We start from the raw sequence: 23,135 nt of genomic DNA, 5'->3' as shown, positions 1-23,135 counted from the left end.
TTTAGACCTGTCTTGAACATTTGTGTTCCGCTTGCTAGTATTTTCATGTAAAGGTCCTGAATCTCGATTTTCACATATTTTATAAATTAGGTCCTGTTTAGCAAACTAATGATCATACATCTCAATAGCTGGGACACACACCGGCAAATACTTGCTCCCTTCCGTCTCTAGCTGCAAAGGAGCCCAGTAAAGACGTGTTCACCGTCACCCTCTGATTGTGGTAGCCACAGGTTTACAGCAATGAATGGATGACTGAGTGAGAAGGAACAGCCCGGACACCCGGGAATGAGCATCGGAAATACCTTCTGGCATGAGGATGGCCTGAGGGAGAGCGAGGGCTGCGGCCTCTTTGGTTGACAGCCTGCACCATGAGCCGCCCTGTACAGCTGACGCGGCCCTGTTGGAGACATCAGGAGAAGACGTTAGGGGCTGTGCAAACCCGTTAGCCATCTCACACTGGCGAGTCCCGTATCTTATTCTCCCTACGACAGTATTTCTTAGTCAGGGACCGCTAGTCACCACACTGAAGTGCCAGTAAAACCACTGGCTGAAAGAATTCAGGTGACAAGCGTCTGTTTTATCTAGGATGGCATTCAAAACGACACCCCTCATTAATCTGCAGAATAAGGTTCCCCTAACACATGAAACCAACTTGTAAAATACAACAGGAGGATATTTTCCTCATGTGATGCTCCATTTTTATGGTCAAACACCTATGTATCGTGGCTAATTCTGAGGTCAGAATTAGATGATTTTAGTTTTCTATCAGATCTTCTCAGTAACACATTCATCAACAGCTAGTGTTATTGCTTTGTCCAAACCATGTGCTAAAGGACGCCTGCACAATAAAAATGAGCATCCTGTAAGAAGTGTGCATAGCACAAGGTGAGCATCATGACAGTGTGCCATTGTGGTCTCTGAAAATAAACATGTGAGCAATTTAAAAGCCAGGAGTGACTAGACACCCAGAACATGTGGCTTAATCTACAGGCCTAGCTAATGAAAAATAAACTTGAAACTGTAAACTTGATAAGTTGTAAGTAGACACGTGTGGCACTTCGGGGACCCAGATGATGAGAATAGGTCACCAGATCTGGAGTTTGGTTTCAGCTTTTCTCATACTACTACTAACAGGCAGCAACATCAGTGAGTTCCCCTCCCACTTTTCAGAGGGAGCAGATCTGTCTCTAACTTCTGGAGCCAAAAAGAAATTGCAAGAGAGGGAACACGAGAAACAGGAAATGCCATTAATAATTAGGCTTCATGAATTCTAGCCTGGGATGGATGAGAAACCCTTGTAGCAAGATGCCAATAAACAGGAATGCAGCAGTGTGCTTTGAGGACTGGTGTGCCAGCTGAGAGCAGGCAGGGGCAGACTCCATTAGAAGAAACAGGGTGGGCTATCATAGCAAGAAACCTAGAGTATGATTTAATGGAGGGCAGGAGTCTAGTCAACCTGGTTCTCCAGTCTTCCCAAGTCACGGCTTCTCTAGGGATGCAGCCACTCAGAAAAGGCAGACACACGGGATGTAATGCAGACCAGAGGAGAATTGTAACTACTATGCAGAAAGGGGTGGAATGAAACAAGATGTAATCGTCTCCTACCACTAGGCAAGTGAGTGACTCTAGTATTCAATACTTGTTGTAGAGGTTGGAGGCTCAAACATTGTCTTTCCCAAAAACTTCTGAGGAGAGCTGAGGAGAGGATTAGGAGGGAGGACTATTTCCCCATCAGATGAACTGTAGCCCAGGCTACACACCAGCGATCATAATGACTCGGAAAACATTTGCGAATCTTTAGAATAGCTAGAAATCAGGAAGTTAATCTTATCAAAAACCCTCTAAATCTATATTCACTCTGGAAAGAGCTATCTGTGACTTGCTTAGGAGATTCCTCTCTATTAATAACCTGGCTGGTATATCATGCTAGATGCTTTATCAGATGAACAACTAAAATCTAAGATTCCCCTTTGAGATCAAAGACAAGAAAGTGTGTATTTTGTGTTTCATGGACAGCTTCAAGTACATTGACATGGGACGTAGATTCTATCTTCGTTGCTGATTCAGTGGTGGGATGCATATAAGTTAATACACTCTTCCTGTGGTGTAAAGCCCAGGATACAAGAGGAGTTTATATTAACCAATCATTTATGTAGTCAGAAGATCATAGAGTATGAATTAAATTCAAACTTTAATCTTGAATTTAGGAAAGAAAATGTGAATTGCTTTTAAAAAAAAACTCCCCTCAATGTCAATTTGAATTCTGGTTTTCTTCTACAACTTTGGGCAGAATATAAATACATAAATGCATACACATATGCATGCCTCAAAAGATGCTGTAACGATGAACTGTTAAAGGAAGAGGTTACTGTTTATGATCTTTCCACGCATATATTAACCTTCACTTCTGCATATAAACGGGGAGGGCCTGGTCTTCAGGAGGTAGGATCAGGTTTGATGTCTTGGTTGTTACTGGCTAGATATATCACTGCATCACATAGTGATATGGCTCAGGGGTAAGCCAGGCGCTGCCAACCCAACCCTGGCATCCACAGGGTGGGAGGAGAAACTGACTCCCACAAGCTGTTCTCTGAACTCAACACTCACACGGTGGTAAGTGTGCACTCACACACACCTATACATACATACACACACACACATAGACACAGACATAGACACATACACATACACACACCCCACATTAAGTCAGTAGATAACATGATAAAAATATTGTAATATGTTGCTAACCAGTAGAGGAACATTTTAGAAAGCATCCAAACCAAGAAGTCATATACTTTCATACATATAAAAAAATATCTAGAATTCAGTGGAATCGATGCAAAGATGTGTACACCAGAAAAAGTTCAGATGGGAACTCTGAACATTTTACGAAGAGGCTGCTCGTTCGGAATCAGCACCAAGGATTTTAATCCTCTAAATATTCCAACCAAGCCGAGGAATCATTGAAATTATGCACAACTACACACTATGGTACTTGGTTTTTAACTTTCCGATTTCCATCTGCTCTATTAACACATGGAATGATAATCAAGTGAATTCTTAAGTAAAGCCCAGAACAAGGCTGGGAACCCCATGCTAACATAAACACAACCAACACACTAATTTTCTCTATTTAACTCAGCTCTGTGGTGCATCTATTTCGGGGGACGGGTGTGTGTGTGTGTGTGTGTGTGTGTGTGTGTGTGTGTGTGTGCGTGCGTGCGCGCACGCGTGCAGGATTCCAGAGTTTAAAGTTACAGTACAAGCAAGAAGTTTGGATTGCTACAGTGATTCTGCATGAAACGTCCAGCTTGGGAAGGTTATTTGATGCCTCGCTCCTCGAGGCCAGTTGTTTACATGATATGGAAATAACATTTATGTTTCACAGTTTATGAGCCTAACTCACGGCACACGAGCCTCTGTGAAAGCCGGCCGCTTGTGTACATCATGCATTTGGAGGAAACAGCACTCTGCAAAACAGCCCTCCCAAACCCAAACGCAGCAGAAGGTAACTTAGCAACACAACACAACACAGCAAAACACCCACATTTAGATTCAGCTGTGCCTTAAAGGCAGGATTAGAGTCCGAAACAACCCGTTTCTCTGATCCTCAGACTGGCAATGTCTGGTGTAGGGCTGCACAATCATGCTAAGCTGTGTGATCTGGTCGCTGATGAGTTGCTGGAGCTGTACACATGGAGTGTAACACATGGCCCAGTCAGCATGGGTTCGGAGCTGTGTATTCTGTCCCAGGTGAAATTTGGAGGTAGCTAACGGTATATAGCATGTTTCTTACTCCCCAAAGATTTATCCAGGTGGAAAAATACCCTGTTTTAAAATACCCTGCCGAGCATCAGCATCTTCCTCTGTCCTTGGTTCTCACCTTCTTTCTTGCCTGCTTTCGGTAATTATTTCCCCTGCTCAGGAAAGCTCTTCCTTCTTCTGTGTCCTGTTACTGGACTCATTTTCCCCACTCTGATCCTTTCCTCCTCCTCTCGGCCATTTTCACATCATGCAGGCCACAGACTATGCGCTGTCTCCCCTCTAAGCCCAAATGCTTTCACAATTAGGAAGAGAAAACCGAGGGAACTGAAGGGCATCAGGGCATTGGGAGAGCCGCCTGCAGTTTTCTGTCGGCTACGCTTGATGCTTCGGAGGGTGGGTGTTTCTTGAGAAGAGGTAGCTTTTTGATTTGATTGTATGCAATATGGTGTGCTCTAAGGTTGTGGTGGTGGCTGGGTAATTACTTTTAACACCATGTATCCACGGCCACAGAAGATCAGATCTGCCAGAGTGTAGGGAGAAAAATGGCCGGCCACTCGCTCTCATTTCAATGCCACTTTTTCTTAATGTGTGGGAAGATTAATCACATTATCTACATATGATTCACAAAACCTACATCTGGCATATTTGGGCAGGATGCACCAGCTCCGGATGGTTTTACTGTTGGAATTAGAATCAACCAGGCAACATGACCAGAAACTTGGGATAGCAACTACTGCGAAATATCACAAATTCCTTAATCCTACTAATGTTGGTGGGATGTAAACATTGACACAAATCTGTTCCTAAATGTCCACTTGGAGGATTTCCTCAGACCTCCTTCATGGGCCCGCCCCCCTGTTTGGTGGTGGTGGAAATGGAACCTTGGTCTCTTATGCACGTGGTGTAAAGGTTCCACCTTTCAGCTAGATCCCAAGCTTCCCCTGTTTCGTCTTCATTGAAAAGGAGATTCTTAGGTCTGTCTCTTAATGAAAACACTGTGTGCAGTTTGAGACTTGGATCTGGATGCAGTGGTCTAAGTATGTGATGTTAGGTTTTTTTTTTTTGAACATTTTGCTCCTCCTGGTCAACCTAGAGCACTCATCATGATCCCCCTTGGCTTAAATCACAGGAGGAGTGGGGGAGCTGAGATTTTGGTTTGCTGATGTCATCTGGCCCACTCCTAACATCTCTATTTTCTCCCAGAGGCAAGAGGCAAGCACTAAAGAGGCTGGTCATGGGGATTTAACCTGGGGTTGGTAAGGCAGAGGTACTGGGGCTCAGAATGAGGGCAGTAATTGTTCTTTCTGGTTTTCTCTTGGCTCTGGGCTTGCTGAGAGCTGAGCAGCTTCCAAGTTCCTGTGTGGCCCCCGGCACCAGCTGTGTTGTGGGTGTGGTAGTTGTGGCACAGCTGTATCTGATGCCCCACTTCTTCCCCATGGGGGTGATAATGAGAACAGGAGGAGGTCAGAAGACCACACAGCAGCAACTTTACAAATTCCACCCCCACTGACTGGCCCATTCCCCAACAGTCATGGCGGGCGGACTACCTCTCATAGAGCTGACCTTTGACATCTTGGTTCCACGGGCTCTGCCAAGCATCCAGCCATAGACTTTGATGGATGAATTTGTGTCTCTGAATCAGAGTAACGGTAACAACCAGCATTTATAGAAGGTACGCCGTATGTCAAATAAACCAAGTGCTTTTTACATGCATGATGTAAATCCACATTATTGTCCTTGTTTCCCATAGGAGGAAATGGAGAGGTAAACTGATTCCCAAAGGCCATAGGTAATGTTTGGTAGAGCTGGCACATCTCACAGCTGCCGGGTGCTGGAGCACAGCCCTGGCTCCCCTAGGACACCATCTGCGTTCTCTCTCTCTTCTGCTCTCCTTCCTGAGCTCCTTTTCTTTGTTTACAACTTGGAGGAGTTTGCGGGGGGGGGGGCCCGGGGGGGGGGGGGGGACACAATGACTCTGGTTTACACACAGGATTTGGGTAAGATTATATTTTTAAACTGAAAAATGTAATTACATGTATTTATGAGCGTAATCTGATATTATAGGCATGCAGTGTGTACTGATCCAGTCTTTAGTGTCTCCCTTTAACTAGGGACTGCAGGACAGTTTGTCAAAACAGTTTCTATGAGCAGACACACTGACTCTTGAGGCTGGCTGGTATGTTGAGCTCCGAGCCCTGCCTTCCCTTGTTTAGAGCTCTTCCGCGCACGCACATAATTTGGAAGAGGGCTGGAAGCAGATTCAATTGCAGTTTGCATCTGCATTCTTTTGTTCTACGAAACAGCTTATTCCACTAGCAATCTCAAACATGCCAGGAAAACGCACTGAAATTAATAGCAGGGACCAATTCTGGCAAGCACTCGGGAGCACCGATCATTCTACCCCGTAATAAGTCCCTACCTTCCTAGAGGAAAAGCAGAATAGAGAGCCCATCCAGAAGATTCTGGATTTTGTTGATTCTCCAGCATTTCTTTTCAAGTAGTCAGAAAACTGACAGTTGAAATTTGTTGATAGTCAAGGAAATATACAAAAACAAGAAAAAAAAGGGGCAAGTTCTGTTTCTTTTTTCCCTTCCAAAGACACCAAATAGAAACAAAAGCATTAGGATGTAACTTTTATGCTTGTGTGTGTGTGCACGAGTTCACATGTGTGTGGAGGCCAGAGGCCATTCGACATGAGATATCTTCCCCAATTACTCGCTACCTTATTTTTTGAGATGGGGTCTCCCACTGAGTCTGGAGCTCACTGATTGGGCTAGTGTGGTTAGACAGCGAGCCCTGAAGATCTGCCTCTGTCTGCCCTGCCAGTGCTGGGTGGCATCCGTGGGTGCCATCGCTGCACGCCCTTCTAATAATGGTTTTCCTTCTGTTTTTCAGGATGGTAGTCACATGGTCATGAATGACAAAGTTAGAACCTCAAGAAGGTACATCAATATACACACTTTCCAGTGGCAGCCAATAGGCTGCTGTGCTTGTCTATAAGCCTAGTATCTGGACAAACTGTCTCATTTTGATTTTGATGGTGCACACATATCTTTAGAGAGAGACTTGTCTTTGAATAGGAAAAGTCTCATAAAAAACCCTCAAGTCTTGACATTTTGTTAAAATATCATCTTCTCCCATGCAGTACTAGTCGGGCTGACTCTGATTAGCTCAGAGGTGAAGAGAGATGGGGTACATTCATCATGGCATGACCATACACTGAAATACCTTCTAACAATATTTTTAGAGTAGTGAAATATGGAATGAGATAAATGGACTAGAAATTTAGTATGGCTTTCTTCATTAATTATATAATAAACTTGTTAATTTTAGTCCCCCTCTTTTAAATAGATGACTTATATACTTCTGTGGACTTATGGAAATCACCTTGAAAACACATACAAAATCACCTCTTGTTCATCTTGTTCTTGTGTGTTCCCGATTCCCAGCATGGTGCTGTAGGATACTCCATGAGAAGGAATCTACAGGTTTGAGTGGGGAGGGTGACGTCTGGCAACTAGTTATTACATTCTGAGAAGGCAACTGCTTTTCTGACCTTAAATCCACGAGCGATATAAGAAAAATCATTTGATACAAACAAATCCCAAATCTGTACATAGGCACTGTTGGTGGGGAAGTGTACTGATAACTGAAATTCTGGACCAAGATGTCCATTGATGTTTTACATGCATTATTTTTAAATAGTTTGGGTTTGTCTAATATATATGTACACACCACCACTCGGTCTGTATCATGTTCCCTTCTTTATTTTCTTGCACTTAACTCTATTGAATGATACAGTTTACTCTTTTACAGACTTTGTCTCCAAACTTTGTCGTCTCTCCCCCCCCACACCAAATTGCAACTCCATAACCCCAGTAAGAGGTGATCACAGAAGATACCCTGGATAGAATTTGTGGAAGGAATGCATATATGTGCCAGGATCATTCTTACAGGATTCTTGATGGAATAAATGCTTGCAAAACAAATTTTCTACCGGGGGTGGGGGTGGGGGGGAGGAATATGGAGAGGGGAGAGGGAGAGAGAGAGAGAGAGAGAGAGAGAGAGAGAGAGAGAGAAGATGTAAAAAAGTACAGCTTCACCTCTTAATTAAACAGTTCCTCTGCCTAATCAAAGACCTGAAACCCTAGCCACAAACAGAGCCCAGCCCTCCATCTGTTTTCACCTGAGGGTTGGCAGCCATGATTGTATAGTTCCCATCGTCATCGAGGGTAGAGGCCGTGGTGTGGAGGGAGCAGGTCCCATCAAGGTCTCTCTGAATGGTGTAGTGATCGCTCTTTGGGGAAATCTGCTTGCCGTCTTTAAACCAATAGATCTGCGGAAGGAAACAAGGATAAGACTATGCACGTCCTCTGACCGTCCAGATGGGCAGGGGCGCCTGGTCTGTGGAGGGCACTGTTAAAATGCTGATTGAAAACTATATGTTAAAAATAATTAGGTAAAAATAAATCTTGATCAAATAAATTTTTTTTTTTTTTGTCTAAAGTTCCAATTATTACAGCCTAATGGGATGGTTGTAATAGGAAAGCAAGTGCCTCATGAGAGACTGGATTTTGAGCAATCAAAGGAGGTAACAGTAAAACCAATTTCATTTTTGTTTTTAAAAGTTGTGTGTGCATGTGCGTGTGTGCATGTATGTGTGCATGTGTGTGTATATGCACAAATGTGTGCACTTGTAGAGACCACAAATGGCATCAGGTCTCTTGGAGTCGGGCTGTGAGCCACTTGCTGTGGGTTCTGGGAACCAAACCCAGTCCTTTAGAAGATCAGTAAGTGCTCCTGACTGCTGAGCCATCTCTCCAGCCTGCTGCACTCCTACTTATGCTTAATAAATACATGCATGAAAATATATCTTTTTGCTCCTTAAAACTGTCATTTACATTCACATTATTTATGTGAAGTAATATGTGTATGTTTACCTATATACAGCCTGGGGCAGTGATTAGCTCCATGAAGTGGCATTATATGTATTTTTATTTTCTTTCAAAATGTATTAGCAATTGAAATGTATTACTCATAAGGTAATGGTGAAAAGCTTGCTTTATAGGACAAAAAAGACTCCAAATTGTTTCTGCTGACTTGTGTGGGGGAAAAAAAAAAAAGAAGAGTGTACCAGGAAAGGAGGCAGGCAGCACACACAGGTCGATGATGCTGGGCGCCCACTGGGTCAAGATGCATATGACTCATGCTTATCAACTCCCCCCCATTATTTTTAAAAAGAACACAGTATAATTGAAAGGCCCAATGTTTTTTAAATATGTAAGTTGGACTGATTGAAAACTATATGTTAAAGATAATTAGGTAAAAATAAATCTTGATCAAATAAATTTTTTTTTGTCTAAAGTTCCAATTTTTACAGCCTAATGGGATGGTTGTAATAGGAAAGCAAAAAGACATCTAACTAGGAGACAGAACCAGCTTGGGGTTGGGGTGGGGTGAAGAGCCTTGGGGGGGGGGCAGCTGTGTGTGTGTGGGTGAACAAGAGCAAATATGATGATGGTATGTAGGAGGAGGCCATGATGGCACCCATTGCTGAGTGTGCTCACCTAAATTTTAATGAAACCGTCCATCCTTAAGTTAGGGAGACCGGACATATTCAGTCCCGAATAGACACGCCCATCCTTACGGCCCTCCTGCAATAGCTTTTCTAACTCCCCTTTCCTCCCTTGAAACAAGGTCTCACTGTGTAACCCTGGCTGTCCTGGAACTCTGGCTGGCCTTGAACTCATAGAGATCCTCCTGCCTCTGCTTCCCCAGGGCTGGGATTAAGGGTATGAATCACTGTGCCTGGATTTCTGTAACACCCATGTTTTTTTTTTTTTAACTTGGCTCCAAGTTATAAAAATTATATTATACAGTGATCACTAGAATTAAATTAACTGTCAGCTCTAAAATTAAATTATGTAAGGCACCATCCCTCCTAATCATGCATTTTTAGTGATCTGATTATTTCTGATGAAGCCAAGGTGCCACTTAGAGGGGTTCTTCCCCATGCACTGCTTAGGTGTTTTGTTACGGCAATGCTTAAGAAGTGACATCTTCCGCTTACCTTTGGCGTCGGGTTCCCAGCCACTCGACACGTGAACGTCACAGGCATCCCCTCAAAGATCTTGTAATGTTTCAGCTTCATCTCGAAGAAGGGCGCAGCTGCACTTTCTGCAGGCACATCCGGATACTGCGCCTCATCCCCCGACTCATCCACAGGAGACCGCTCCAGCCTGTACTCTATCTCACTTATCAGCCGCTGCTCACAGCTGGAGACTTTGTACTCCTAGGCCAGACACAGAAGGTCCAAGTCAGCATCTCCGGAGACAGTAGCTCCCTCGCTAACAAAACACGGGGAGGTAGGGTATTTTTACAGTGAACCATGGTCTGGGCTTAATTCAGTGTCATAAGAAAACATCTGGAATTGGGTTTTGTGTGATACTTAAAATCATCCTTCAAGTCTGATTCCCAAAATAAAACAAAACCCATAAATACACAAGCAAACACCCACGACCTTTCTTGGGAAGGGGTGTAGAGGAGCAGTTAAAACTATGAAGGGAAGACTATCCATCCTAAATGCCTAAGAAGGAAACATCCTGGTCTCTTCTTCTATTAGGTAAAAACCGATGTGGGCTGCACGCTCCCCCAGAAGGCCACCACCAGTGCATGGGGCAAGCAGCCCCAAGAAGGTGCAGAATTTTGTCAAGTAAAGGGGATAGCACCACGTTTTTCTGTTTTTGCTTCCCTGTGAGCACACAGCACATGTATTACACTGGGGCTCCCGCCTAAATCTGCAACTCTTAGGAGCCCAGCTCTTAAACAAAAGCAAGATGCATAGTACAGCCGCAACTTCGGCTGAGAACAAAAGCAACGCAGGGATTTTGTGACTGTGTTCAGGGTGGCGCCTGCAGTTTCCTGCCTGCAGATTACCATGGACACGGGACAGCCCACCATCGCATGCTCCCTAGGTGATATATAGGATATATAGGAGAACTTTTTGTTGCTTTTTTTTTTTTTTTTTTTTTTGAGACAGGCTCTTGCTATGTAGCCTAGGCTAGCCTCAAGCTCGGCCATCTGCTGCTTCAGCTTTCTGAATGCTGGGATTGCAGGTGTGCACTGCCCCACTTGCTTAAGAGACTATTTTAGCCGGGCGTTGGTGGCGCACGCCTTTAATCCCAGCACTCGGGAGGCAGAGGCAGGCGGATCTCTGTGAGTTCGAGGCCAGCCTGGGCTACCAAGTGAGCTCCAGGAAAGGCGCAAAGCTACACAGAGAAACCCTGTCTCGAAAAACCAAAAAAAAAAAAAAAAAAAAAAAAAAAAAAAGAGACTATTTTAATTACATTTTTTTTTTCTTTAAAAAGTTACTCAGCCTTCTGAAAATCGTTTATTGGTTTGAGGAAAGGAATACAGCAATATGAATAAAGTTATGAAAGCCACACACTGCAAGCTGCTTTATTTTAATTAATTACTATCAAATGTATCATTTCTCCCCCCCCCTTCCAAAAGGGTGTCTAAGGAATGAAAATTTCTTCATGCCTCAAAGTTTAGTATATTTACTCATGCTAGAAATTAAAGTCAAGTTTGTAGATAAACGATAAGAAAATGCACATGGCAGCAAGTAGGTTCATTTGAGACAACATGAACAATTGATCCCGGCCACAGTATTTATAATTACCACATGCCAGTGGAGACAGACACACAGATACGAAAGGAAGCACAGAAGGTAGGTACAGTGGGAGACTGGACAGAGAAGGAGGGTGGAGCTTAACCTTTTGACCATCCAGAGGACTCCCTACAGAAGCCCGCGGAGCCCCAACGTCCTGTAACGGCAGAAAACAAGAAGTGAAGACAGACAGGCAGATGAAGCGAGAATTTCTAGTTTCCTTTGAATGAACGTTGGTGGTGGCAATACCAAGCTTGACGCTTCCAGAGGAGAAACCTGGTCTCCAGGACGGGAAGGAGAGCTCACTTGATCCTTTAGACTTGCTTTAAAGCTTTGTGGGGACTCTTTTGTTTGTTTTTCATTTGAGACTACATCCAAAACCTCTAATTGGGATTAATAGAATTATAAAGCAGATTGCACCAGATCCACAAAGATGACTTCTTTTTTTGTAGCAGCAGGGCATGAAATAGCCGCCTAGATCTCTGTTGGTTAGTGTTTTATGATCACCTACATGAAAGAGGGCAGAGGTGCTGTATTCTGAGCATAGGGGAGTCTAATTTTGGCTGACATTAAGAACATCATGGTGACATTTAATTAGCTTACTTCAAAGAACGTGAGTGAAAAGTGTTTTTCCATACAAAGCCGTTTTGCATTTTTAAAGCATAGGACAGTTTGAAAACCATGAAGATCCTGGGAAGCAAAGCGCGGGGATCAATACCAGGCATGCACCAGTTTTTAGAGATGCTCTAGTAATCAATCGCTCTGCAGAGTCAGGCATCTATCTGCCCAGTGAGGACCACCAGGGAGGCTGATGGGACAGCAACCCTGCTTTTCTGTGTGTGACTTGCCTGCTACTCGCCCCACGACTGATCTCAAGAACAGAGTCCATTAAGAGTGTGGGGAGAGTGGGCAGGACGGCGATTATTTCCCCCGGAAGTTCCAGGCAAAGTTCCGGTACCTGATTGGCTGCTGTTTCTTCGGGCTCCTGGATGCTGAAGACATTGGCGCTGTCAGCACCGAGCAGGCGGCGAGCCATCCTTTCCTCATATGTCAGCCTCTGCGCAAAAAAAGAAAAGGTCACAGAAATACAAAATTAGGGGGAAAAATCACAACTATACATTGCTAACGGAAAAAGGATAAGAACGTAAGTCCTGACATTTTTTTTTCTATAACTAATCTCTCCTCAGCTTCATAGCTCGATCCCAAAGAGTCTGTTTCTTGTCCTGGCTTCGTTCAGGAATGAGTGGCCTTCGCTGGCCTTTCTCTCCTGCTTCTGCCTCACGTCGCCTAATTCAATGCTGGGAGATGCGATAATTAATCCCCGCAGCTAACCACCTGATATCACACCGATCCAAGTGAACGATAAGCAGCCAGGCTGAGCCCACATAGGACAGTTATGCCGTCCTTGTCCTTAGTGAAAACCCAGAGGAAAAAGGGGGGCTTTTAAAACAGCAGAGGAGATGTTCCTCTCAAAAACTTTCCCAGGTATCGGAACATCCACGTCGGTTCCAGCCAGTGACAGAAAGATCGCTGCTCAAAAGGGCAGCACGTGGAGCACGGAGAAGAAAAGCGGGTGTTGCTGGCAGAGCCAATCCTCCTGGTCAGTCCCCACCACATGTGACACCCAGAATACGCTCGGTCTACAGGGGGACAGGGGAGTCTGAGGTCAGCTCCACCTCTAAGGACACTGCTGTGCAGGGTAAGCAGCTTGAAACAAAGACAATCCACAAAAACCGACAACACATGGCTGAAGTAAGGACAAGCCAGCAGCCAGCAGCCACCATGCCTGACTTCTCAGACGTGCACTGTTGGCCCTCTGGGAGGAAGACCATCCTGCTGCCGCTCCCGCTAGCTGTCTGCTGGGCCGTTCCTATGTGCGACAGGCTAGCAGTTTTGTGGTTCTTCTCCTTGCCTGTTGTTTCTATATGCCTTAGAATTATGGATCTGCGAGAGCTCACAAATCCCCTTAGGGGCATTTTCAAACAAGGGATCAATTAGAAATAAGGAAAAATTTGTAGAGTAGGATCTTAAAAAAAAAAAAAAAAAAAAAAAAAAAAAAAAAAAAAAAAAAAAAAAAAAAAAAAAGACAGAGTCCAAGCATGATTTTAGATGAACCTTCAAATTTCTGAATGTCAACACAAACACTATTCAACAGTCTCTAATCAGAAAAATATGTTGGATGAATTTACTGTTTCCAGTAATTGCTGGTTCTGGTCCCAGCTGAAACTGGAAAAGTCAAACAGATCCAATGCCAAATAGCCCTAAGGTTGAAATTCTTTTCATTTGCTGAAGAAACAGCAGGGGACTCGGAGAGGGTGTCTGAAAGTCACAGCGAGTGATTGGGTCCAGTGAGTATGCAAAGTGATTCTATCAATTCTGTTAATAAGCGGAGTTCAATTGTCAGATGGAGGTTTAGATTCCCCGTGTTCTGGTGGAGAACGTCATCAGTGGGAGGCCTGTTCCTCATAGGCAGAAATAGCGACTGGTACCTACTCAGTCCTCACTGAGATGTCCCTGCTACCTTTCAGCCAATTCCACTCCACAGCTTGGTTTCTATGTCACGGTGCTGTGTGGAAATACAAACCCTTGTCCACAGAAGCCAGAATAAGTAACAGAATATTATGGAATGGAATGAACAACTTATTTGAGAATCCCCTTTTTGAAAAAAGGAACTTGGCTTTTCTTGTCCTAAACTATCACCTCTGGGATGGATGAAACTAGCTGTGAATGCTTACTAATTACTAAACAGATAAATATAAATAATGCATACATATGGGTTATAGAATATATACAAGCCAAATAAGAATTATACATACCAATGTATAAGTTGGAGCTTATAGAAGTTTTATTTTTATCCAAGAGAACCCCCATCCCCAAGGAATATTTAAATTAAAAAAAAATAGTGTGTGCTGGGGGAGTTGGATCGATGCCCTCACCTGGCTAGAAAAAGTCCCATAAGCATCTGTTTTAATCTTCCAAAGGCTTTTGCTGACAGAGCCAGGGAACACTTCCAGAGTGTGTGCAATCACTTGTCAGGGGAAATAGTTCCCTCTCATGCAGAGCCTCAGAACCCCGTGAAACAAGCATCACAAAGCTCGATAGAAGCTTAATCTTAGATTAAGAGCCCTTCGTCATTAACATCAGCATCTATAATACTCCTCTGTTCTCCAACTTGCCAATTAAACAGGCTCATCCACATTTTTATCAATGCTTCAAGGTTAAAAATCCCAGAAAACTTAAGCGTGTTCTGTTCTGAAAAGGCATCCGAGAGGGTTTTACACAGAGGCCTCTTCAGCTGAAGAGCCAACCCTTATTTTTCTGGTATTTCATGATAAATTCAAAAAAGGCCCCTCTCCGTGTTCAGGCTGCCTGATTTGCTGGATTTCCCAGCCCTTTAAAGTTTCGAGATGATAAGATAAGAGTAAGCAAACAAACAAACCCAGCTACGGAATATTTAAGTAGGGAGCGAATCATCTATTTCTCATCAGATGGATGGATACGGTCGCTAACCCGTAGCCTTAAAGCACGAGTAGTTTTTGCTGTCAGGTTTGGTAGTATTGCTTTAAAACTCAGATCAAGACTGTGGGACAGGCATTACTGTGAAGCGATGGAGCATTGTCTACTCAGGCAGGGAGGATAGGAGTCCACCTTGGCCACAGTTACACTAGCACAGGTTATTCTGGGGTTAGGGGGACACCCTTCATTCCAGTTCACAGCTTCTGGGTACCTGCTATCCCAGATCACCTTCCTGTTTCCTCCCGAGGAATCTCTGTGGATGTGGGCACTTTATGGTGGCATCATTAATCATCTGTTGTGGTTTCCACCCTGGTTACTGTCCTTTCTGCTTCCTTTCCTCTCCTACTCACTAAGAGGAATGCTGAGACGCAGGGGTAATGAAACCGTCTGGTGGGCAAGTCTTATGAACTTGAGCCTCAGTGAACCAGGAGAAGAGATCTGGGGAGTGGGGAGCTAGGATTCGGAGTCTAAATCCCTCTTCCCTCAGTACCGGCTGGCCATTGTTCAGAAGGTCCTCCTTGAAGCGAAGTTTCCGTTCCAGGTCTTGAATGACAGCGTCCTTGGTGCCTTGGATCTCCTCATCAGACGCTATTCTAGCAGTTCTACTGGCCTTCTTTGGAAATCCCCTGCGCAATGAAAGCATAAGGCGGCACAGTCAACAGGAGTCCAAGTCAAACATCGGAGTTCAACAAAAGAGAGCACAATGCAGCAAATGCCACTCAGGGCTTATCTCTTTAAAGCATCTGCAGCCACTCCTCAGGAGAGAACCATGAAAGATGCTTTCAGGAGTCCAGAAAGCACCAACTGGAACCAGCTCTTGGAGAAGGTTCAGATACCCAAGGGCGAGCATCTTCCGTGGCTAGGTAAATGCCACAGACAGGGAATACCTGCGTTTTCATCCCAGGGAGTAGCCATGTGAAGTGGAAAAGTGATGTGGCTTGCTATCAGGTTTAAACTGACTCAACCGTGCCCTTGTCAAGTTTCTTAAAGTTGCTTACTAAGCACATATAAAATACATAAAAATGAATAAAATGTGAATATCAAGAGGATTTAAAAGGGGCAAATTTCTCTCATGATTTTAAAAAAAAAATTTCTGGCCCTTCATAATTCATTGTACTCAATGGCAGGACTTGCCTCATTGTAAGCCATACATCATTTATCAGAAATACTTGGGGCCAAGATTTGGGGATGTAGCTCAATTGGTAGAGTGCTTGCCTAGCATGCACAAGAACCTGCTTTCTAAGACTCAGCAGAGAGAGTAAATTGGGTGTGTAATGCCTATCAATCCAGCACTCAGGAGGTGGAGGTAAGAGAGGCAGGAGTTCAAAGTCATCCTCAGCTACATAGCAAGTTCAAAGCCAGCCTGGACTACACAATACTCTGTTGTAAAAAAGTGAAAATCCTTCATGTGTCTTATTTATTTTATACCTAGAACACAAGGGTATTCTATGCAGAATTCTTAGTGTGCCTGTATTTTGGGTGTGACCTATCACAGGTTTCTACTTACAATATCAATGCTCAAAACAGTGTGCATTTGGGAGGGTTTCAGAAACTGGATTTTCACATTACGGATGTCCAACCGGAATTACATTTGCTATGTCCCCTCCCATCTCCACGTACCCTATTTGACTAATGTAAACCTGAGCTATAAAATCTTTGGTAGGGTTTGACACCAGCGGGCTCTGGCAGGTCGGCCTGTCTTACCATGGATGGTAAGCCATAAATCTGCACTACAATACATCACATCATAGGCAACAGGGCAGGATCTGGCTTTCCCAGGGCTGCAGCAATTCCTGCACTGTGCACCAGGGGGCACCAATGCTGCGTGCTGGGTAGGTGTGGACGCCTGCTTTCTATTTTTCTGTCTCTGCCCTTATCAACTCAGTGGGTGGAAATCAATGAGAGACTGAACGCACTGTAAAGGGAAAATGGATGACCCATCACTACCCTATTCAACATAGTTGAATTTGGAGGTTAAAAGAAAATAAAGCAAGCCATAGAAAGATGCATAGAGTCCTTCCACTTATAAAGAGGCAGGAGCTGACGTCTGGTGCTGGGGGCAGCGGCTCCCTGAGTGTATGGACCAGTGCTTAGAGAGATCTCCTACCCCGGTGCAGGGGTTGGCTCTAAGCCAATTTGAGTTTTCTTTTTCCCATTCTTCTAAGTATTAGTTAATTTAGTAAAGGTAGGGGGCATGCCATGGCCACGGAGAGGTGAGTAATGGGTGGGATGAGAAGGTCCTATGCTCCCATCTCTAAAAGGAGGCATAAAGGGAGACATGGCCCTCTTCTTTCCCTGGTAGAAATAGAATGTTCCATCTTAGACTTGTTTTGTAAGCCAGCAAACCCTGTGTACTTCATCTACTTATAACTGAGTCTTTTGATACTTACAGAGGAAAATATCCTAGCTAATAAAACCCGCATCTCCAGGTCCATCTAGTTCAGTCAAAATTACCCAGCATGCTGGCGTTAAACATTAAAGAAACAAATAAAGACTGTGACATCTTTTACTTTTGTTCTATTCACTGAGAGGTGATCTTGAGATTTAGGGAGACCGGAAGGAGCAGAAACATAGGCAGCGGCGAACTTGCTTAAGGCACCAATAGAGTCCTATGAATTATGATTTAGAATTCAGTTTTTAGTACCATGCAGTCATTTAACAAAAATGCTCATAGTTTTTTGGGTTTCCTAGACAGGCTTGCTTCCAGCTACATCATCAGCTTTCACCTTAATGTCTCCTTGGAAAAAAATGTGCCTAAGTCTATCCCACTGGTAACGTCCCATGCTTAAGCTCTTCATGCATCTCTGATACTGACTATTTGTATTCTTGAATGGTCTCTTTCCCACCGTGGCTGTTTCCCTTCAGCACAGAACACATGCAGATGTTTCTGTAATGAGTGAACATACGTATTATCTATCTTCACTTCTATATTTCTCTCCTTTCCCTCCTCAGTCAAGAATACTTGCTCCATACCATCTGAAATCAGAGGACACGTAAAATGCCAACCTCAGGCCAAGCCCGTTTTACACAATTTTTGAAGAAAGCTTTGTGCTGCTTTTGCCACAGTCCAAGGAACAGAACAGTCGGCTCCTGAAGTCACCCCAGAGACAAACTGAGGGCAGCTAAGCTCTTGTGCGTGAATTGCGAGTGAGTGCGATTTCCCACTGTTACGCAGCCTGAGCAGTATAACCAAGCTGCACACGCATGGAGGAGCAGCCTCTGATTACCGAAGGCGCTGCTGTGTTGCGGGCAGACTACACCGAGGGCTGTGTCCTCAGCACAAATAAGAACCACAGGTGAAGCTGGCCGTGGTGGTGCACGCCTGTGATCCCAGCACTTGGGAGGCAGAGGCAGGCGGATCTCTTCGAGTTCGAAGCCAGCCTGGTCTATAGAGTGAGTTCCGAGGACAGCCAGGGAGGGCTACGCAGAGAAATTAGGGGCATAAGAAGGTGAGTGTCCAGACCAGAACAGATGATCTAAATGAGAGAAATAGAGAGCTGGCGTTTATAGACTGTTCCAACTGTCTGGGACATATAACACCATCTTTACTAGAGTGGGTCCTGCTGGTTGGAAAGCATTTTCCAGTATCCTTGACTCTTTTTGGGGGAACTTAGAATAGCTGCTCTGGAACATTTCACAGAGGAGCCCTTTATCTTGGTGTGGTCTCTGCCACTCAAGTATTTATCATTTCAGTACAGGAAAGAAAAAGAATGAAGGGAAGGACATTCCACGGGGTAGTAAGAGCCACAGACTGTCAGGGGTATAGGCAGAGGGCTTCTGTTAGTGCACTCCAGTGCTACAGCCGAGGGTGTAAAGGACGCAACGTTACTAAGTGTGCGAAGACCTACCGAGATCTGGGTGCCTGGACCCTCTGGTCAGAACGAGCCCTCAGGGTCAACAGACAGTCACTGTGAACCACGAGGGAAGAGACAGGGAAGACATCATTTCCCATCCGTAGTTTAATTTGGAACATTTAAAAAACACTGGTGCTGGGAGGGAGCTCATTGGAATAATTCAGAAAATATTTTAGGAAAGCAAGTTAGGTGAGGCTGGAATAACACATAAAACTGGCGTTAGACGTCAAAATGGAGCGCTGGGGAAGGGGAGACACACGGGGGAGGAAGAGTGGTCCTGTCTCCAGGGCAAAGCTTTGGGATACCCTGCTGGGGGTGAAGGTGACAGGGCTGTGGGACTGCTTCCTGGGGCGGCCTGGCCTTTGACAACCGAGGAAGAGCCAGCTCATTAGGAAGGAAAAAGGCGGCGGCTGACAGAGGGGCGCTCTCTCCTCAGGTGATTTGTACAAGTAGGAAAAAAACCCAACAACAATGCTCATGCAAAGTCAACTGTACTCAAACTAGATCTCCTCACAGAATCCCACACTCGGAGGCAAACCTGAGCCAGTAAACAACTTGTATAGGCCAGGCCCAGCTGCAAAGGACACCACAGAGATGTTTCCTCTGACTTTGACAGGAAGTCACCTGCCGTTTTAAGTAGTACTCATGACATCGGGGCAAAAGCATTTAGAGCATGTAAAGACCACCTGGAAAGTAAGCTCTTGCAGGTCAGATGACCATCACACATCCTCCTCCCCTTGAAACACGCCTTCAGGTCAGTCTGGCAGATGGCAGAAACAGCTGTGCAGAGCCCAACAGCTGGAGGTCTGGCCTGAGTGGCCTGAGGGAAACTCAGTCCCACAGCTATTTCAGGGCTTGAAAGCGCAGGCATTCTGCGGTCCTTTCTATATTCAAGGGTGTCATACATTCAAGAATATGTAAAAGATAGGTGTTTTTTGTTGTTGTTGTTTTGTTTTTTAGCTTTTTTTGAGACAGTTTTTTTTTTTTTTTTCTCCTGTGACACAGTCCTGGCTCTCCTGGAACTCACTCTGTAGACCAGGCTGGCCTCGAACTCACAGAGATTCCCCTTGCCTCTGCCTCCTGAGTGCTGGGATAAAAGGCGTGAGCCACCACATATTTTTTTTTTATAAGTACTATTTTTAAACTGAATTTTACTTCTATACTAAAATGGCTAGAGCACAAAAAACTGAGTACCATAAGCTATTATTTAAAGGACTATAGTTAGCTTCCCACTATTTTCTGTGAGGAACGAGCTGAGAAAGGAGCACACACAACACTCTGGATGACCTGGTATTGTGTCATTCCTGACTGAGTCTGACTGAGCTACCCCTGGTCAGAGACCTTTTCACAGACCCATCGCCTACCTGTACAGAGGTACCGGAGGCCTTGCCTGTGAAGCTGCTAGGGAACACAGGCCTGGGATGCCTAATGACAGGACCCCAGGGGATGCTTCCATTTCCTTCGGTGGGGAATGGCGCCACAACTACCTTTCTGTCTCAGGAAGACTCGAATAACGAGATGCCTGGCAGGTCTGATGCCCCTTTCGTCTGCTGGGTTCTCTTTTTACTGGTTACTATTTAACCAATGGCTTGACTTGAAAACTGAGTTAAAATGCTCATCGGTCTAAAATGTAACTGTAAACCGAGCCTGTCACAATCAAACGTCTCCTTAAGACCCAGAGGGCTGTGTTGCTTCTGTAGCTGTTTTCGTCAGTCTGGAACTCTGAGGCTCACACTTGACACCAGAGGCAATGTACTCCGGGGTAGGTCACAGCACGCCCTCTCTGCTCAGGCTTATTCCAGATACGGGGAATTCCCCTCACTTACTGCAGGCAGCACTATGAGGGTGTCCTCCGGGCTATTTCCTATAAACCAGGGGAACTAGAGGGCACTGGAAGATTCGGATAGAGCTGGGTGAAATGCTCTCAGTACATCCCATGGAAGATATGTAGGCACATGCTCTCATGTCTCACAAACGTGGGGGCAATATTGCAAGCCAAAGCTACTCATAAAAAAAGAGGAAATTAAGAGAATCGTATCTTGAGCATGGTGGCACATGCCTTTAATCTCAGCACTTGGAAGATGGAGGCATGGAGATCAGGGGCTGAAGGGGAGTCTCAGTTACTTATGAGTTTGAGGCCAGGGAAGGCTACATGAAACCTTGCCTTAAAAAAGCCAGAGACAGGTGGGAAGTAGGGTGGGGGGGAGAGAGACAGAGATGGGAGCAATCCCAGTACTTAAGAGGAGGATGCTAAAAAGACAGCGGATACTGTCTCGAAAAACCAAACAGAAGAGGCTGGAGCACTGTGACCATGCCACACCCCTTATGAGAACAGAGTACAGTACTGAGGATGAGCAAAGGTCACTGTGTCTATCGGATCCTACGGAATGGAGCTGATCTGATGGAACCCCCAGATCTGGCAAAGACATGCAGAGATTCCCCTGGAGACTGAAATGCCCACAGCACGTCAGAAGAAAACATGTTACCAAGGACTTGTCCACCAAACCCAAAGAATGGCTTCTTCAAGTGAGGGCAAGTTCGTTTAGGACAAGAGGACAGCCACATAGTCATATGGCTTACTGGGCGGGCATAGAGCTGAGGGCCTGTGGCCTAAGCTGGCCCTACTATTGGGTGTCACAGAGCTTAGCAATTCTTTGGTACAGTTTCCACAGGCACAAATTAGTGTGGCTGCTCCATTCATTTTTAAAGAAATGTTAGGAATGTCTGGACTCTTTTGTGGTGATAATTATACTCTGGCTCCCAAAAGCTGCTGGTGATAATGAACAAGAGCTCCTGTTCCAGGATGCAAGCCCTCAGAATCGCATCGCCATCCTCAGAAGAAGGTCAAAGCCAAGGCTCAGAATGGACCACTGTCTCCGCGTAAGATGATTAAGATCATGACCACACAATGCTTTTGAAAGATGAATCTGATCAACTTCTAGATGAGCAGTATTAGGGCAGATTATTTATATGATATTTGATTGGCTTCCTGGAAGCAAGATTTGGTAGCATTTATTGATGGAACTGTCCGCACTCTCCCACTTAATGAATCGATAGTTGGCCCTCTTTGCAGTAGATAATGCTTCCTTTTCTACCAGTGAAATAAAGGCTCAAACCAAAACACTGGGGAGAAAGTTTTCCTCGGGCCAGCTCTCTGACTCAACTTTGAACAGAAACCCATTATGGTATCATTATTGTAGGAATCTGTTCTTTGACTTCCATTCTTATTTTGACGATACTATTTCCAGTTAGGATTTGAGAAGAAGCCAGATTTCAGACATGGGATTCATGTAATCAGAATCCAGAAAGCGCCCAACAGAGCAAGTCACTGAGGCTCTCCGGGTTTAGGCTAGCTACAGCAGTGGCTGTGTGTTGTGATGTAACTGCATCCCAAGCGGGAGAAGCTCTAGCTGAGAGTACAGATAAATTCTATGCTTTATTCCTCTTTTGTCTCTGAGAATGTGGTCAACTCTGCGGTACGATTTCAGCAGGAAGAGTAGAGATACAGGGCTCTCGCTTGCTCTTTACTAACGTTTACTCTCTTAACCTTCTACTTTACGTTTTTGCCTGTTTATTGATGTGTGTGCCTGCCCATAAGATGCACACGCGGAGGTCAGAGGACAACCTGCGGGAGTCGGTTATCTCCTTTGCCATGTGGATGCGGGGGCCGAAGTCAGACCTTCACGTTTGGGGAGAAGTCCCTTTCTTAGCTGAGCATCTGTCTCAGCAGTTCCATTCTGAGCCCTGCTGTCTTTGACAGAGAGGATCTCATGGATCGCAGACTGGCTTCAAACTTGATGTTTAATGGAGGACATGACCTTAAACGTGTGATTTTTTTTTTTTTTTTTTTTTGCCTCTACTGGAATGGTGGGATCACAGGAGTGCTGGGGGACTAGACCCAGGGCTTCCTGAACAACAGAGCTACGTCCCCAGCCCCACACTTCCTCGTTTTTTTTTTTTTGAAATCTGCTATGAAAGGAATGCTGACTTAGCTTTTACTCACTTTATGCTCCAGCAGGTCTTGTTGATACCTGCATGGTATCTAGTTAGAAGGTTTTACTGCGCTTTTATAAATAACTCATCTTTAACAATTTTCAAGAATTTTAAGGCTGTCAGTATGAGGTTTGGAGCAACAGATTTTAAATAATTTGCAATAAAAAAGCTGAGAGAAGAGTCAAATGGTCAGTTGCCTGGGGGCTGAATCAGTATATAATTTCTTACTTGAGTTCATGCCACTTTACTTAGACTTGTTAATGTACAAGGGCATTGTGGTGGTTTGAATGAAAATGGCCTTCGTAGGGTTATACATTTCAATGCTTGGTTTCCCGGTT

The 23,135-nt window shown here is 44.7% G+C and overlaps 1 protein-coding gene across 5 annotated transcripts in view; it reads right to left on the bottom strand.

The window, feature by feature from the left end:
- Positions 1–23,135, bottom strand: part of Palld (palladin, cytoskeletal associated protein) — a 413,911-nt gene that overhangs the window by 13,989 nt on the left and 376,787 nt on the right. For 3 of the 5 annotated variants that reach the window (XM_006996647.4, XM_015989968.3, XM_042262652.2), the window contains 6 exons: positions 15,441–15,576; positions 12,393–12,491; positions 11,541–11,591; positions 9,836–10,057; positions 7,952–8,101; positions 303–397 (listed from right to left, as the gene is read on the bottom strand). In XM_006996647.4, coding sequence (XP_006996709.2) covers positions 303–397; positions 7,952–8,101; positions 9,836–10,057; positions 11,541–11,591; positions 12,393–12,491; positions 15,441–15,576 — 753 coding nt within the window. The remainder of the gene's footprint in view (positions 1–302; positions 398–7,951; positions 8,102–9,835; positions 10,058–11,540; positions 11,592–12,392; positions 12,492–15,440; positions 15,577–23,135) is intronic. The other 2 variants (XM_015989967.3, XM_076553287.1) reach the window with 1 other exon arrangement.

The sequence above is a fragment of the Peromyscus maniculatus genome, chromosome 17, assembly GCF_049852395.1.
Source record: "Peromyscus maniculatus bairdii isolate BWxNUB_F1_BW_parent chromosome 17, HU_Pman_BW_mat_3.1, whole genome shotgun sequence".
In the NCBI taxonomy this organism is placed as follows: domain Eukaryota; kingdom Metazoa; phylum Chordata; class Mammalia; order Rodentia; family Cricetidae; genus Peromyscus; species Peromyscus maniculatus.
Note: the sequence above shows the minus strand (reverse complement) of the source record. Positions and strands in the feature narration are given on the sequence as shown.